General features: G+C 42.6%; 1 protein-coding gene across 1 annotated transcript in view; it reads right to left on the minus strand.

The window, feature by feature from the left end:
* STK39 (serine/threonine kinase 39) overlaps window positions 1-16,487 on the minus strand; it is a 1,706,935-nt gene extending 1,690,448 nt beyond the window's left edge. Inside the window, exon 1 of the mRNA XM_069225277.1 lies at window positions 16,074-16,487. Within this exon, the coding sequence (XP_069081378.1) occupies window positions 16,074-16,218 (145 nt within the window). The 5' untranslated portion in view covers window positions 16,219-16,487. The remainder of the gene's footprint in view (window positions 1-16,073) is intronic.
* Between the last annotated feature and the right edge of the window lie 2,645 nt (window positions 16,488-19,132).

Genomic DNA, 19,132 nt, shown 5'->3' on the forward strand with positions numbered 1-19,132 from the left:
CTAGGCCTACCCACACAAGTTAGGTAACATTTTTATCGGGAGACTTGGGGGAACACAGAATAGCAAAACAAGTGTTATTGCCCCTTGTCTTTCTCTAAATTGTTTCCTTCCAAATGTAAGGCAGTGTGTAAAAAAGACGTCTATTTGAGAAATGCCCTGTAATTCACATGCTAGTATGGGCACCCCGGAATTCAGAGATGTACAAATAACCACTGCTTCTCCACACCTTATCTTGTGGCCATTGTGGAAATACAAAGGTTTTCTTGATACCTATTTTTCACTTTTTATATTTCAGCAAATGAATTGCTGTATACCCGGTATAGAATAAAAACCCATTGCAAGGTGCAGCTCATTTATTGGCTCTGGGTACCTAGAGTTCTTGATGAACCTACAAGCCCTATATATCCCCGCAACCAGAAGAGTCCAGCAGACGTAACGGCATATTGCTTTAAAAAATCTGACATCGCAGGAAAAAGTTACAGAGTAAAACGTGGAGAAAAATGGCTGTTTTTGTCACCTCAATTTCAATATTTTTTTATTTCAGCTGCTATTTTCTGTAGGAAACACTTGTAGGATCTACACAAATGACCCCGTGCTGAATTCAGAATTTTGTTTACTTTTCAGAAATGTTTAGCTTTCTGGGATCCAGCATTGGTTTCTCACCGTTTTTGGTCACTAACTGGAAGGAGGCTGAAAGCACAAAAAATAGTAAAAATGGGGTATGTCCCAGTAAAATGTCAAAATGTTATTGAAAAATTGGGTTTTCCATTTCAAGTCTGCCTGTTCCTGAAAGCTGGGAAGATGGTGATCTTGCCTCAACAAACCCTTTGTTGGTGCCATATTCAGGGGAAAAACCACGAGCTGCCTTCTGCAGCCCTTTTTTCCCATTTGTTTGGAAAAAAAAAACAATTGTCACTGTATTTTGGCTAATTTCTTGGTCTCCTTCAGGGGAACCCACAAAGTCTGGGTACCTCTAGAATCCCTAGGATGTTGGAAAAAAGGATGCAAATTTGGCTTGGGTAGCTTATGTGAACAAAAAGTTATGAGGGCCTAAGCGCAAACGGCCCCAAATAGCCAAAAAAAGGCTCGGCACAGGAGGGGGAAAAGGCCCGGCAGCGAAGGGGTTATAGAGACAGAAAATAACTCCTCAGAACAACCCTTCTGCCATTTTCCAAAATGGCAGCTGTAATAAAGAAAGAAGAGACATATATAGAAATAAAACAAATAATAGTGTTTTTAATCCTTTTATGTATACACCAAACAATGTTCATGATGTGAATATGAACAAAATAAAGTTTATTACTCCTGTTTTAGACACATTTTCATAGTTCACTTTATATTGTTTCAGCAATAGCTTGTGGTACATTTGCAGAATGTTGAACATTTGAGAACAGCATATTGACAGGGACATCTTTTTGTAGCACAGGTTTTGCAAGTACATGTAAATTCTGTGAGTAAAGGCTTTAGAAATGTTGTAGGTCCTGGCACCCCATCAATATCTTCACAACCAAATTGACATGGATCTTTCTCTACATATGCATGATCCAAAACATTTACACGTCTTCTGATCAGGCAGGATGCTCTTTTAATGTGTCCATGCACAGAATATGACATCGGTGAAAGGTCAATTAGCCTGACTGATCTGTTAAACTCACTGTACTGAAGATCGGAAAATGTGTGACAGTCAGATCTCATTTTCCACACATGCACAAGGTATTTTTCTACGTCTTTAAAGTCACATTCTTCTTCTGCCTCAGCAAAACGTTTTAGAAACTTCACAGGTTCTGCAGTTAAAGTTCCAACCTTTGTTCTAATTCTGCTCATAGTGTCTTCACCCATAAGAATATTTGCCTTGATAAGAACACTGGGCATTTCTGGGTCAGGTTTCTTGTACAGAATATGGAGCACGATTAAGTGTATTTTCTAGCCTGTTTCTTAAGGAATCCAAAACTCTGACAATCCTTGACTTATAAACATTTCAACAAACCTAAGTAGCCTAATAATAACATATGTGCCATTTAACAGTACAATGACTCGAATGGAACTATTTCGAACAGCCCACTCAACATTTGACAGAACACGAAGGTCAGCTTCCTCCAATTTGCTATTAGGGTCTTGAACAATATGACCTGTACCTTTTGAATATATCTCTGTAGCACAAACTCCTCTTTGATAACCATTCCACTTGCAATAATTCGAAATTCAGTTTTCACTGAAGCATCAGCAATGTTTTGGAGAGTTAACATCTCCAAGTTCATCTTGTTCAATGTTGATGACCAGAATTTATCATGTTGCACCGGTATAGGTATTACATTTTTGTGGCAGACAAGGTCAATTGTTCCATTTGTAGACATCCATCTGATTCTCTCACATACTTTGATAGATAGTTCAAGATAACTGTCAAAGACAACTTGCAATTCTTGCAAGGTGCACACTAACTTTGATATCTGTAGAATCGTCTGAACGACCTCACCGAAGTTTTGCACAGATGAAATCTTGACCATTTTAAAATGTGACATATATTCCACAAAAACAGCAGTTTGGAATGAGGACGCCTTTTCAAATTGAAATTCCTCAGGTGCAAGTTTTTTTTTAGCTCTTGTACAAGTTTGTGCTTCGCTAGTTTGGATGCAGCATCTCCATCAAACAATGACTTTGTTAGAAGAAGATCATGCAACAGAATGTCCCTGTTGAATTCACCCCTTTCTTTTGCAACATCCATCTCTCCATGTGCTTGCGAAAGTTGTATTTTTGTAACCTTTGGTTGGTTGGATGAAACCTACTATGGCAGTTAAAGTGTGGAAGTTTAGCTTTAGTGAATATGTCAAACAGCTTTTTCTCTTTCAATACAAATCTCTCCTGCTTCAGTTCTGCGTAAAGTTTTGATCATGTTTCAGGACATCTAGTAAACATGTCGTAATCCACATATTGTTTAGTCACGAAGTTGTGTAGTCGCACAGGCTAAGTAATTTCAAAAGGGTTTCCTTGCTGCTGAATGAAATGAAGTCTGTCAACTTTTTATCAAAAAGTTACCCTCTTTTTCCCACAAGTTCATGGTGAGGAACAGTTCCATGATGGTCCATTAATTTTTAATTTGCCATCTCTCTAAAAACATTGCAAATAGAAAGGACCTCATGGGAGATCAGCTACCATTGAGCAACATATTCACTTTTACGTGTCTGACCAACAATTCCTTGGAGCTTTTCTGTGATCACTGGATCATCTGTTCCAGTGTCATATATGGAGTCACAGCATTGAATTTTCCCCCTCTGTCTTGCACCACAACATGTCTTTGGATGAGTTTTCTGTAGTAGTGTGGTTTTTCCACCTCTAGCTTCTTCAGTCTTTCCAAATACTAGTACCTATATCTCAGGTAGTTTATGCAATCATACTTGCAAAACACAGTAATCAGTGACTAAGCAGTCTTCACATTCAGCTCCCAATCACTTTCTGGATCAGCATGTACCAAGTTTTTCACTAGAGCTATTGTGTATAAAACATTTCCCTAGTACTGGCAACGTTCTGATTTTTCATCACATTTGTTGACAAACTCCACAAACTTAGTTTGCAAGTTTTCTAATTTTGAACAGAGTGCATTGAACATTGCCTGGCTTAGCTTTATGTCTTTTGAATTAAGTGCACTCTGCCCTTTTCACTTCTGAGATAAGATATTCAAAACCTAATCTGTCATTTTTGTTCCAGAAATCATTCCAACACAACGTTTCTATAGCCTCAGATATAATGAGTATTAGAAATGGGGTCTGTAGTTGGCAGTCAGTTTGCAACCTATCCAAGTAGGGCCCCTCACTCCAGTCAGGATAAAGGAGAAACCCGCTCAGATAACCCCTGCTCATCCCTTTAGTAGCTTGGCACAAGCAGTCCGGCTTATTTCAGTAGCAATGTGTAAAGCATTTGCACATAACACACAGTAATAAGTGAAAACACTACAAACGGACACCACACCAGTTTTAGAAAAATAGCCAATATTTATCTTTATAAAACTAGACCAAATACGATAAAAATCCAACATATAGAAATAAAAATATGAATTCTGCAAGATTTACTCAAAAATACAGTTCCTTGAAATTGATAGCTCCACCTGGGGCTATCACATCATCGTGATCAACAAAACCAACAGTTCAGGCCAGCCGCAGCGTTGCGGGCCAGCTACGGTGTCGGAGAGACCCACAAAGAATACCTTGGATTAGCAGGGCGTCGTGATCCTCGCGGTGAGCTCAGGTGAGCGGCGTCACTGACGTCGCGGTGTTGGTTCCGGAGTCGGCACAGGAGTCATCGGGCCCTTGAGGTCACAATCGTTGCGGATCGAACTCCAGGCTGATGAAGTCAGGTGCGCCGGCGTGGATGGCGTCGGGGCTGCGGTGCGAAGCGGGACGATGAGACGCGTGCTGCCCACAGGTCATGGTGCAGACAGCGGCTCGGTGACGGCTTCCAGAGGCATCGTGGGACCAGTCCTGCAGTGTGAAGCAGGGTGGGGCAGTGCGACATGCAGTGTCCACAGGTCACGGTACAGGCAGCGGCGTAGTAGTTGCTGAAGCGCTGTCATCGGTGGGCCCAAGCCAGCGATGCAGGACAGGACAGGACAGGACAGTGCTTCGTGACCCTCACGAGTGGTGTCCACAGGCTACGGTGCAAGCAGGATGCCTGGTGACAACAAAGGAGTCGATGGTGCTGGCGCTGGTGGACCGGGGCTGCAGTGCGGGACAGGACGGTGCTTCGTGTACCTCACAAGTGGTGTCCAGAGGCCACGGTGCAGGCAGCGGCGCCGGTGTCAGCAGGAGCGGTGTCGTCCAACAGGAGGCAAGCTCTACTCTAAGCCCTTAGAGAATTTTCACAAACAGAACACACAGCAAAGTTCACCCTCTGCACTCTTTTCAGGCAGAAGCAGCAACTGCAGGCCAATCCAGCAAAGCAGCACAGCAAAGGGACAATACTCCTCCTTCAGCTCTTCTCCTGGGCAGAGGTTCCTCTCGATTCCAGAAAGATTCTAAAAGTCTGAGGTTTTGGGTCTTCTTCTTATACCCAGTTCTGCCTTTGAAGTTGGCAAACTTCAAAGCAAAGTCTCAAGTGTTTGCAAGATCCTTCCTTGTCCAGGCCAGGTCCCAGACGCACACCAGGGGGTAGGAGACTGCATTGTGTAAGGGCAGGCACAGTCCTTTTAGGTGTGAACGACCACTCCTCCCTCCTCTCTGGCTCAGATGGCTCATCAGGATATGCAGGCTACACCCGCCCCCTTTTGTGTCACTGTCTAGAGAGGTGCAAAACAGCCCAACTGTCAAAATGACCCAGACAGACAATCCACAAACAGACAGAGTCACAGAATGGGATAAGCAAGAAAATGCCTACTTTCTAAAAGTGGCATTTTCAAACAGACAATTTAAAAACCAACTTCACTAAAAGATGTATTTTTAAATTGTGAGCTCAGAGACCCTAAACTACGGAATTGTATCTGCTCTCAAAGGGAATCTGTGCTTTAAGGATATTTAAAGGCAGCCCCCAGGTTAACCTATGAGAGGGATAGGCCTTACACAGTGAAAAGCGAATTTGGCAGTATTTCACTGTTAGGACATATAAAACACACTAGTATATGTCCTACCTTAAACATACACTGCACCCTGCCCCTGGCGCTACATAGGGCCTACCTTAGGGTTGCCTGACAAGTAGTAAAAGGAAAGGTTTACGCCTGGCAACTGGGTACACTTGCCAAGTTGAATTGGCAGTTTAAAACTGCACACACAAACACTGCAGTGTCAGGTCTGAGCCATGATTACAGGGCTATTAATGTGGGTGACACAACCAGTGCGGCAGGCCCACTAGTAGCATTTGGTTTACAGGTCCTGGGCACCTCTAGTGCACTTTACTAGGGACTTACCAGTAAATCAAGGGAAACACCCGGAACAGCGACTCCGAAACCAGGAAGTCGTGAAAAACAAAAGCGAAACAACGCTTTCGTTTTCCACGACTTCCTGGTTTTCGTACCTTAACCACGCATGTCTGAACCACGTACATGCGTGGTTAAGGTACAGAAGAAGGGAGTCGAAGTCAACGCGGTGAAGGAGGAGGTATGTTGGGCTGGGACTGGGGCTATTTTTTTCCAGGGGTGGGGAGGGGTGCTGGGGGTGATGAGGGTTGGGGGAGGAGGGATCAGGGTTTAGGTTGAAGGGGTGGGTTGGGGGTTGGGGTGTTTAGGTTTTAGGGGTGGGGTGGGGACTCGGGGTAGTATTAGTTTTTGGGGTGGGGTGGGGGATGGGGGTGATTAGGGTTTAAGGTTTAAGGGGTGGGTTGGGGGGTTTAGGTTTTAGGGGCGGGGTGGGGGCTCAGGGTATTTTTAGTTTTTGGGGTGGGGTGGGGGACTGGGGGTGGTTATGGTTTGGGGGAGGGGGAGTAGGGTTTAGGTTTAAGGGGTGGGTTTGGGGGTTGGGGTGGTTAGGTTTTAGGGGAGGGTGTTGGGGTTGGGGTAATTTTGGGGGTGGGGGTTTGGATAGTTGTGGGGATGGGGGTTCGTGGTCATTTTTGGGTGTGGGGGGCTTGGGGGGGGGAGCATGCTGGAACCGTGCATGCTGATCACTAATGCCTTTACCAGGAATGCATTTACAATGGAACATCGTTGTAAACGCATTCGTGGTAATGGCATTAGTGATAAGAATGAGGTCGTTGTTCTGACCTCGCTTTTGAGCCATGGGTGCTTGAAGCACTCGTGGTTCCAACATATAACCATAAATCAAATATGCGAATCATGGATAAACCAATCAACAGTACAATTTCTATAGGCAGCACTTGCACTTTAGCACTGATTAGCAGTGGTAAAGTGCGCAGAGACAATAAACCAGCAAAAACAGACCTGAAAAAATAGGAGAAAGAAGGCAAAAAGTTTGGGGATAACCCTGTAAAAAGGGCCATTTCCAACAATGAGCCTACCTTAGAGCGAACAAACATAATGTGCTCCACTGAATACTGAATGGGCAGTTTTGCTTCCAAAGTTTTCAGCCTCATAAGTGCATCATCTATGCCACACCCACTGAGATAATTTCCTGCACACCACAACACAACTTTTGTCATGTGAAAAACACAGATCGTTGGATAAAGATCAGCAAATTCTACTGGATTGCTCATAAAAATGTCAGCCACAACACATTCATCATAGACAACTGGCAGGATAGGCTGGTCTTCAAGCCGAGCATGCACATTTTGGAAAATTTTTGGAGCTGTGTATACTGTTGCATAGTTTGTGACTGGAGATGGTATTACTGGCAAAAACCCAAACTTCTTCAGTGAGATGGTATTCTGGGAGATAAGAGCATGAGTTCCAGCCGACGGAGGAACTGACTTTTCTTCATCTTTCAGTCTGCACTGAATAAGCAATATGATCTATTCAGTTAACTCAGCTTTGTGGACCGCAGCATCAGGTAGAAGATTCATATCCTCAGCCACTTTCAAACTTTCTGGTAGACTGAGACGTGTTGATAGCTTGTATTGATTTTGCACACCTTGTCAAGTCAGTTAGTTTATAAGTTTGAAGCTTCATTTGTTTATGCCTTCAGCTGACACAGCTTGTTTTCCACCAGTAGCTACTTCATTGGTACAGTCTTGCAAAAGCACAATGGCCATATCATGTGTGTTGGATTTTCTAGACAAAAAAGAGCTGTCTTCAAAATCAAAATTATCAAGAGCAGCAATGTTAAATCTTTTTCTGGTAAAGTGACTTGGAAGTAGTGTGCTGTTGGATTCACAAGATTTTACAGTAGGAGCTGCTAACAAATTCCTACTCCATACTATGTCATTATAACTTGTTGATACACCAATCCTATTCATCGAAGTGATTAGCTCTCTACTTTTGCACTTGTCATAGATTGAGTGGGCAGTCATCATGTGTAGCAGAGTTTCTTTTTGCTGTGATGCAATTAATAAAACATGATTTGGAAAAGATAGTGCATTTGCACAGCATAAGCCTGTCGGTTCATAGGACTGCCTTCCTCTTCTATGCCTATGTCTTCAAAGCCATCATTGATGTTGTTGACTTCTGTTCTGAACTCAACAACTTTAGCTTTGCTGATATTAAACAATGATGCAAAAAATTTTATGACAATATCAGACATTCATGTTAACTCCCATGATGTGCGGACTGCTGGGACATGACAAAATGTGTCATTCTGTCCAAAATCTAAATCTTTCAGGACGTTTCTTAAAATGGTTCCTGCTGATTTTACTGCATCCAGTGATCTTATTTTGGCAGCAAGAGCTTCAGTAGTCAAATTAGCGGAGAAAACCACAAGTGGCTCATTCTTTTTGTTAAACTGACAAAAACTAATTCTGTCATTGTACATTCTTACCAGAATAATCTTAATTTTGCTATTATCATTCAATACAATTTTATCAATGTTGGCCGTTATTTCTCTGATCTCACTGAGTGTGAACCCACTGCCAGCACTCAAGAGTATCTTTAAAACATAATTTGCTTTTTCAAAAAGTGCAAACTTAACTGAAGGCTGGTGGCTACGTTGCTGCCGGGAGCTCATTGTACATTCATACTTTCGAATGTATGCACACATGCATACAAATCCACTACAAATACATTCACCTGGCTGTTTAGATCAGCTACTTGGCTGAAAACTTCATTTTGGAAGTAACTAGCTGCAGATAAATACATATATGCCCTTTGAGATTCACATACTCTGTACTTTTTCTTTTGTCAATCGCTTTGGCCCTTGTTCAGGCTAAACCACAGATAACACATTGAAGATCCTCTACTTTTTGATCAGTTGTTGGAGGTAGACAAGAGGTAGCCAAAAATCTTCTAAGTGGATGGGCATTGAATTTGGTTGTCGTCACTTTCTCAGAAAATTCTTGTTGTGATTCACGGTAACGGCTATTTTTGATTATTTATTCCCAGGCTTTTTTCCATTGTATAAGACTTGTAGCACTTGTTACACTGATAAAATATTTGATCCTCTTCATCCATTGTTTTCAATCTTGGGTGAACTTCTTGCCATATTTCTGCAGCATCTTAAACTCTCTGCTGCCGAGCCCCAGTTGAGGTTAGCTTTTCATTAGCATTAGTTTGGAATATGACACATTTTTCTTTATTTAAGGAGTCCTCAGATTTTGTAATTAGCAACACTCTGTCAGGAGGTAAAGATCCTCGGCTACTACCTGTTTCACTCATGTTTACGAATTTGAATCAAATGAAAACCTGAAACAAAAACAATTATTTACATGAATTACCAATATGATGGCTGAAACACGTCATTATAGAGCTGCCATTTTGGAAAATGGTGGAAGGGTTGCCAAAAACCTATGTTTTGAAACAAAAATAAAGTATATAGGTCTCATAGTTCCTAAAATATTACATCATCACTGCAATACATCCGCCATTTTACAAAATGTTGTCCAGAAAAACATTGGCCCGGATTAGCAATGTCTACACAAACTAAATTACTTCTATAATGATACAAAAACACAAATTAAAATCTCTGGACAACAGTATTTTAACGAAGGTAAATCAAAGGGCCAGGACTAGTATGTTGATGCACCATGTACAATAAAGTGGCTCTCTATGTAAGTTTTTGCTATACTGTTTTTTCATGCGCAACATCTCCAACCAAGTGTGTTTAACCTCTTACCTGTCCTCATGCATAAACGCCATAAAAAGGTGTAGCTAGGAGCCCTTTTGTCATAGATGTATGTCATGCATTCCTAAAAAATCGTTTTTTATGCAGTATATTCTCCTGGTGCTGGGGATGAAGGAAAGGAGTTTGTCACTGCCTGACTGGGGCACCTTATTAGTATGTGAATAATGCAACAGGTTGAGACACACATATTGGGTAAGACTCAAAGGGATTTCTTAGACCCTCTCAGGGCCATCCAAGGACAGAGCTAATGGGAGCCTTCATGAGGAGCTAATGGCAATCATTATTTATCCCAGCTCCTCCCTGGTCATAATCAAAGGCTCAATATGCTTTTTCCCTTTTGGTGGAATGTTGTATATGGGACACAAAACAAATGGAGCAGGCCTGCTCCTAACAAATTCCCCACCTCAAACCATCAACAGACAAATTGAACCAGGAGGCCAGATTAGAAAAGGATGGACTAGGATCCCAACTTTCCGATTTAATTTCACAGAGCACATTAATGTACAATGCTTCTCTGTCAGAAAGAAGCATTATGAATGAATAATTTCTGTGTATGTACCCTATCAAGGAGCAAGACATTGTTTGGATTTTTCTCTGCCTACAAAAATATCTAAACAGCATCTGGCTCCATTCTGGAGCACAGACGCACAGTGTCCTTCCACAGCAAGAAGTCCCACACAGTTTGGATTTTTTTCTTAGATTACAAATAAAATACAAACAGTGCTTGGCTTCATGTTGGGGCACATATGTGTGTCTTTGACGCAGGAAGAAACCAAGGGGCATATTTATACTCCGTGTGCATAATTTTTTGGGTGCTGGAAACTGTCTTGCGTTAATGACATGCAAGGTAGGCGTTCCCGCCCAAAAAATGGTTTTAAGGCCTGTGCGCCTTATTTATACTCCTGCGTCATTTTGACGCACAGGAGGAGGTGGGCATTAAAAAACACCCCGCCCCCCCGATGTGCGCCGTTTCTTAACGCCTTGGTGTTGTCAATCCTTAAATATGGCACCCGCATGATGCATAGGAATGGCGTTAGCCGGCGTTATATTTTTGGAAGCAAACCAGCGCCAGCGCTGGTTTGCGTCAGAAAGTATAAATATGGCCCAAATGCTGTTTAGGTTTTTTATTAGGCTACAGATGGCCCACCCAGGCCCAACAACGCTTTTTTAAATTTTGCCATGAATTCATGATGTATCTGCGACGAAATTAAAACAATATATATGGGCTCCCATGTTTAAAAAAAAAAACCTGGAGTGGGGAAGGGATTGTGTGGGGGAGGGTCTTTACATATTCAGGGCAGGGGGGCATGTGGTCACCCTCCCTGAACCTCTGGGAGCTCCTGGGGACTCCGTTCTCTGGGCTGAGCTTAAATTAAAGGGGATGGGAGTGTGATCCTCCATGCATTTCTGCCCATAAAAAAGAATACTGCCCCAGTTTTACAGTTTGATGATGCTCCAGCAACATTAAAACAAAAAAAAACTAAAAGCAAGTCTCCTGGGTCATTAAACCCATGACCACAAAAGAGCTTACCATTTGTTTTTTACAGCACTCCCGGCTGGGGCTCTATGCTCTACAGCTAGAGTACGGAGCTCCTTTGTGGGTGGCTGCGGCCAGGCCATGGGCCAACCCCACGCTGTGCACAGACAAAGGCTGCCCAAGGTGTGGGGTTGACTGCCTGTGGGTTGGACGCAACTACAGGAAGTTAAAAGAAAGGCCTGGCAACAGGCCACCTCCTGCAGCCAGCCGCCCATGGCGGATTGGTGTTACATTATAAAAAACTACAAATTCAAATAATTAAAACAAAGGTTAAAGTGACGTTATAGATAGTTATGGTAATAATATTTTACATTGCATTAAAAAAATTAGAAATTCACTGGAAAATCTAAGGAATAAAGGGTCGTCATAGTTGGGTGAAAATTTAAGTTATAACATAGTGTTTTAAGCTAACAAAAGTACCAAAATGCACTTGTTATAGTTAAGTTAAATAACTGTAACTCGTCCCTTAGGATAACTATAACTTGTACCCTCACCATGCACTGCTAATTACCCCATATATTACATCATGAAATGTACTATGACATCACTGATAACATGATTTTAACATCTGAAATGACATTATTGATAGCAACACTGTGCATGTTGGGGGTACGAGCTATAGTTATATTAGGGCACGAGTTATAATTACTTGACATAACTATACCTTGTGAATTGAACTTCAGGGTTGTGTTTGTTTAAAATTGTATTTTATAACTAAGGCTTCCTAGTTTTCTGTTTTTACAAGTTTTTACAGATAAATACAGACAGGAAAGAATGTGTTTCCTGTCTGTATTGATTTTTAAAAGTGGAAAAATACTGAAAATTGTGTTTCTTGTGAGTGACTCGCCATGCTGTCTTCCATGAATTCCAGGCCAACAGCAGCACAGATTGACAGCACTGGGAGTTAAAAACAGAATGAGAATTCCTTAAATATAAGCATATGTTGACCTACATATGGATTATAATGGTAATATTTACCTGTGGGTATAATGTTGTTATATTTGGTTGCTTATTTTGCTAAAACGCGTCAGACATCAAGGTATGAGTGTATGAGGAAATGTACAATTTTACAACTCCATTTATTCTTAAAACACAAAATAAATATGGATAAATACCAGTAAGATGACCAAAAAATAAATATGGATACATACAGACATAAATGTTAAAAGAATAAATATCACAAAACCGGAAAAAACTGGAAGCACTGGTTATAACTGTCATTTGTACCTACCTGCAATGTCTCATTAACCTTTGTGTGTGTGTGTGTACATATATATATATATATATATATATATATATATATATATATATATATATATATATAGTTATATATATATATATATATATATATATGTATATATATATATCAAAACAAATCCCTTTCAGGGTTAGAGTGATGCATAAACTATGCAAAAAAGAAGAGAGAGATAGTTTCCAAGTTTAGGTGGAGAGCAGGTCCAGTAAGGAGCACCCTGCAATACCAGCGATACTCTAGATTTGCTCACCTCAAATGTCTGTTTATCTAGCAAAGTTGTTAAACATAGGATCAGCACAGTGCTATCCACGCCGAAGTAGATATGTTGTAGTTTGACTCTTGCTCTAGGCAAGACTGCTGGCTTAAGGTTGGCAGTACTTATGTTTGTAGGGGACTATGCCAATCCTACAATAAACGCAACTGTCATCCCAACCCTCCCGGCTCACAAGCAGCACCTCACCAAAAACCCAAACAGTAAAAGGTGATTTGTGGCAGCCTTCATGCATGGACTCAAGAGTGTGACATCGCAGGGAGTGTCATGGTTAAACGGAGATTACCCCTTTCTCACATAAACAACATATTTCATCTCTAACCTAAAAGAGAGCTAGGTGTGTTAAACCTAATATGTCAATGACATGTCCATGAGAAGAACCCCCCAACTCTTGTTACCTTGGAATAAGGTCTCTAGCTCAGTCTCCGTAGGGACACGAAGACTGGGTCAGCATCAAGACGACATGCGGCATCGATAGCAGTGATGGCAACTGGTCGGAATCCCTCTATCTGTCTAAGTGAGGTGCATTTATACAGATCTGCTCAGACCCCTGACGTAGGTCTGTTCCCAAACAATAGTTAACAAGACATGCTTGGGACGGTAATTTATATAAACAATTCCCTTGAAGGCGTGAAGAGGGAAAGTACCTAATGTGAAAACCTACAGTTTGTTTATTTTTGTCGGTTGATATTGACGCCTTAGCGCGGGGGCACTGATAACATGAAACTAAAACATAGGCGTAACTAAAAACAAGGCAGCCATCTTAAAATATATAATTAAATAAATGCGCTAAAACAGAACAAGCTAAGTAAGGTTAAAGTCACTAGGTGACGGGGGCACAAGTCTGCATGCCAAAGGCTAAGTTAACTCCTGTTTCCCATTAAAACAAACTAGGACTCATTACAGATAGAGACAAAGGGGGTAATTATGACCCCGGCGGTCGGCGGAAATATGGAGGAAAGTACTGCCAACAGGCTGCCAGTACTTTCCTCCATATTATGACAATGGTGGTTTGGCTAAAGCCAAAAAGCCAATGTACCACACTGACCGCCACAGCGGTAATGGCTGTTTGGCTGGAGACAACAATCTCCAGCCCGGCGGACGTCACTTGCCCGCTGGCAGGATTATGACCCCACCTACTGCCATGGTTTTCGTGGTTCCCCCCCACCCCAACCCTTCCTCTCCAGACTCTCCCTTCATACACGCCCCTCCCTTCACACATGCATATATACACCCATTCCCACATTCATCCATGCATGCATCCATTCACACACACATCCACACACTTACATCCATACACGCAGACATGCATTCACATTACTCAACACACGCACTCACACCCCCAAACATGCACACACATACAACATGCAACATACACCCAGATCCACGCACACACAAACACACACCACCCACCCCTTTCCCTGTCGGAGCACCCACTTACCTGGATCCAGGGGGACCTCTGGAAGGAGACAGGACGGGGCACTGCTGCCAGGAGCCGGGTCCACCAGCAGAACACCGCCAGGCCGTATCATTCTCATAATACGGCTGGTGGCCGTCTACTGGTGTGGCGCTGCTACTGGCAACAGCGCCACTTTACCGCCATCCGCCGGCATAGCCACAGCCGGATTTCCACCATCCTTCTGGCGGAAATCTGGATGTGGTCATATTTTGGCAGACGGCTGGTAGCCGCAGTGATGGTCTTTTGGCGGCCAGGGTCATAATGAACCCCAAAGTCTTTTGCTATTTGTACAGCAAAGTCTTTAAGCATAGGATTGACACAGTGTCATCCTTGCCGAGCTGTAAAATGACAAAAGCCATTTACGACTCTAGGCACAGTATTACAGATTTAGACTGGTAAAATGCCATCCAAGCCAACCTGGAATGAGTAAAAGCAACCCCTAACACATGTTTTGCTCTCATTAGAGCTCTTCAGGGGGGTTTAGCTTTGTCCAGACACAAGGGAGCATCCAGTATAAGTCAAAACAAAACCCTTTCAGGGTTAGAGTGATGCATAAATTATGCAAAAAAGAAGAGAGAACTCTGGTTAGTTCCCATGTTTAGGTGTAGAGGAGCTCCAGTAAGGAGCACCGTGCAATACCAGCGACACTCTAGATTTGCTCACCTCAAATGTCTGTTTACCTAGCAAAGTTTTCAAGCATAGGATCAGCACAGTCCTATCCACGACAAGCTAGATAGAGACAAAGGGGATCATTATGACCCCGGTGGTAAAAACCGCCTACCGCTGTATTCTGGGTTCCAGCAGTGCAGCGAAGATGAGGATCTGGCTTATGTCACGCTCACATAAAAGAAATGGAAGCATAAGCAAAACACAGCACTAAAAACACCAATGACAGTAGCTAACAGAAAGGAAAAATCACATCTGTCACGGCTACTCAAAACAAGTGTCACCTGATAATCCCTAGCGAAAACCAGCATCCGGCGTGTAATTTATTTGGGGAAAAACACAAAACGGGTAATCCAGAACATTTATAAACATCTGCCTGTTTAGCTACACTATTTTAGTTGAGGCAGAGAACGCGATTTCCACTTACAATGATGCGGATACATCTTCAAAACAATTGTACACTTTTTTCTGAACCCTCTTGTACTGGAAAGTGTAGCTCTTAAAAGGTCGGGGGTTGCTCTAAGCATTAATATATATAGACATAAACCGTTAGTTTAAAAAAAGACACGGGATTCTCTAGATTAATGCAGCACATTTGCTGACTATCAAAACTTCAAACGCACTCTTTGGGAACCGGGTACACAAAACTGCCACCGTCATTCAGTCGGAAGTATTGTGCTTTGGCCACGAAGAGCCACGATGCCCCCCAATAGGGGAATGAAGAATACACCTGTGGGTCCCCTGGGCTAGCACCAGAGGACTTCAAAGTGATGCGTCAGACCAGCCCCTGCTGCTGCCCGAGATGCATCCCCCTGAGCTGCCCCTACACAGCCAATAAAGAGACGGAAAAGACCAGCAAACCGCAGCCCAATTGTGACAGTCGCGAGAGGCAGCAGCAGTGCTGAGTGACAAGCGGCAGAGGAGTAGGGGCCGCGCCCATAAACACAGCGATGCCCCCAGGCACAAGTCAACACTTCCCTCACGGGGTATGTACGGGCTCCGGGGAGGGGCCGCCGCAGGTCGTGCTATCCCCTCCGGTGCTACCAGGGCTTGTTGTTCTCAGTCCTTTGCTGATCAAGCAGGGAACTGACCGCAGCCAAGGGGAGCCATCTGCTTCTGACAGCGCCCGCACCTGAGCCTGCGCATGCATCCGCAATGCCTCACCCTCCAGGCTTCGTGGATGCCGGTAGGCCCTAAGCCTCTGCAGGTGGCAGCGCCCCTAGTGCATCAGGACTCACCGATCATCTCTTGCAGCTCGTAGTCATCCCTGCAGATGGGCCACCCGGCAGCAGCGGCTGTCACTGCCGGGGACTGCGGCTGGGGCGAAGGCGGCGGCTGGGGCGGCAGGCAGGGCGGCGGGGAGTCGCTGCTGGGCTCCGCCATATCGATGCTACTGGCGCTGATGCTGGCGGACTGCACGACCTTCCTGAAACTTCACTTCAGCAGCACCTTTCACCTCGCGCGGAGGATATTTGGTATCCCAGGGAAAACGTGTATCCCTGGCTCGTCGGCTCTCTTCGGGGCTCTTCCCTATTGGACAGCTCTGAAGGCTCCTCTGAAGGCCCGCCCTCGCAAGGAGAGGCGAACCTCTGCCCTGCCTTGCCACTGGCAGACAGAAGCAGCAGCGTCCGAGCTGAGCTGGTGCCATCAATGCCCCGTCACTGTCCTGATCAGTACACCCAGTACTAAGAAGGAATGATGCGTTGAGAGGGAACCTAGTTAGGAGTGTGAGAATGGAAAATAGAAAGGGGAAAATAAAGAAAGGTAACATTTTGCGTTTTTAAATGCTTCCGAGCATCCTTAAGGCACTGCACAGGTGAGTTATTTGTATTATGGTACATATATGCCACGTGGCGTGAAGTTGAGTGACACCTAAAGGTGGGGATCTAATAAATTATCAGTGAAAACCAGAGCCGACTAAAGAGTCTGGCTTAACATGAGAGTCCTACCACAAGCTGAACGGTTATAAAATTGGGCATGTACACCATGCAACAATCACCATGTAAAAATATAATAAAATCTAATTAAAAAAAAAGTGTATCTCTCTAACATGCTGAGGTATTCTTCGGATTATATCACTGCATTGAGAGCGATTTTTTAAAACTGCTAGTTTTTAAACATGGCCTTTGAAATATTCCTGCCCCCACTGCTGTGATTTCAATGCCATTACTGAACTGAGACGCGAGTCATGTGTACCATATATCTTGTGCTAACGCGTCCTTCTATGTCAATTTATACACATTAGGACTCATTTTAGGCCAATGAATCTTTTGACCCAGTGGTGAGACACCGTAAGACGAGGTAACTGATCAATATGTCAAGCAATATATCAATAATATCATCAACATATATCACCACAATATATCTCAATTTAGACATTGGTTAAAAACTGTCGGCGCAACCATGACCTTTCAGTCATGAATAACCACACCTTATTGAAGTTTTGTGAATTTCATTCCCTATTGATTACAATCTAATAGCAGATGTATTAGTCTCAAGACCAACAGGCAAAAGAGCATAGTCACGATATGGCAATTGTGATAAGATTTTGACAATGTGAAGTTGACAAACATTAAGCCACTAATATATGATATATGCACAAATCAAATATGTAGAACAGCATATATGTCTCAGTTCAGCATAGCACAATGTCAGTCACGTTCGTCGCGTCAGTCAAGGTGAACCCTAGCCTAACCACTAATTAGCATCAGCATGTTGGACTTCATGCAAAAACAATTTAGAACATCGATTTGGAAACCATCTAACTAAGGTCTCTAATAAAAAATACAGCAGTTGGTACCTAGAAAGGAAAAGCAAATAGACAAATTTCAAGAGCAACTGTCATAATTACACTCCTCGGAATGAGTCAGCATACAGGATCAGTCTTCGTCTTCAGGACATCAGTTGAATCGCCGTCAGTCTATCTAGTCTAAGGGCAGGTGACACTTCCCTCATAAGGAAGAAAAGTGTAATGGGGCGACTAAGGGTGAGGATGGTTTATTAAGTCTCAAGTCATCAGACAGAGTGACAGAGTTTCTAGATGCAATCAATATCATTCCCTATCTAGTTCTCTCGAGTCTTGTGTGTCATGGGTTTTTATCCCCTTTTGGCAATACCTTCCCCCAAAATTCTATTGGATAGTCATTTCACCCCACTATCTGTAACCTATCAAATTATACATTAAGTAATGCACTTGTCATTTCACAATAATTCATAACATTTTGATTGGTCTTCATAATTGACTTTTTTCGTAGGTGGCACATCCGGGGTTACTTCATTCTCTGGCACATTCTTTGGGTCAAAAGTTCTCTTTTCCGTGGTTGAATGTCCTTGGATGTTTCAATATTTGTTGCAAAACGTATAAGACTTATACTAAAGCAGCTAGCATGAGGATGGGAGAAAACTTAAATTCGATACAAAGACAATGGAAGAATACATGCTGGGTCATGGCCTTTTGCAAGTCAGCACACTGGAGAAACAGAAAATATGCTTTAATTTGAGAGCTACACAGCTAATTCTTCAGCTCACGCTAACTTAAGGCTTATGGATAAAATGCAATCTTCGTAAATGTTAATATAGTCGATTAATTTATAATATAAGCAATCATTTCTTATAGATGACATTAGTATATGCGTACAATAATTCTCCACGTTTAAAATACGTTTCAATGAATAATATTATTAATGCAGTATTGTTAAGTACAAGCATTTCACATCTAAAATAGGTAATATTTAAACTATGCTCTCTCAGTCCCTCCTCTGATGACGCTCGTCATCACACAAATCTTTCTGTGATCTAATTTTTCACCTTACGCATAATACGCATTTCAACATCTTGCCCTTTATGTGAGCTTTCCCATATCTCATTGAACATTTTCTCTCTTTCACTTTCTTCATTTCTTCTGGTTCTTTTGGTCCCATTTCTTTTTACTTTGCCATTGATTTTACATGCCCCCCATAATCCTAATAGACAAACCAAAACAATTAATAGACCCATCATAATTTTTGCAAGTACCCCATTCCAAATGTTGGTAAACCAGCTTCCCACTCGGGCAATTCCTTTCCCAAATTTCTCCCAAACATCAAGTTCTTTTAGATCCTTCCAATCTGTACTATCTCTAGTAAGGTTAGTAAGCATACTTCTAATTTTCTTACTGTTATCTGGAATAAATGAGCAACAATGACGCTCATTAAGCATTTTGCAGACCCCTCCACTCTTTGCTAAAAGTATGTCTAAAGCAAGCCTATTTTGAAGAGTCATAGCTCTTTCTGCAGCAAGTTCAGTATCCATCAGGAGT

The sequence above is a fragment of the Pleurodeles waltl genome, chromosome 3_1 (genome assembly GCF_031143425.1).
Source record: "Pleurodeles waltl isolate 20211129_DDA chromosome 3_1, aPleWal1.hap1.20221129, whole genome shotgun sequence".
In the NCBI taxonomy this organism is placed as follows: Eukaryota; Metazoa; Chordata; class Amphibia; order Caudata; family Salamandridae; genus Pleurodeles; species Pleurodeles waltl.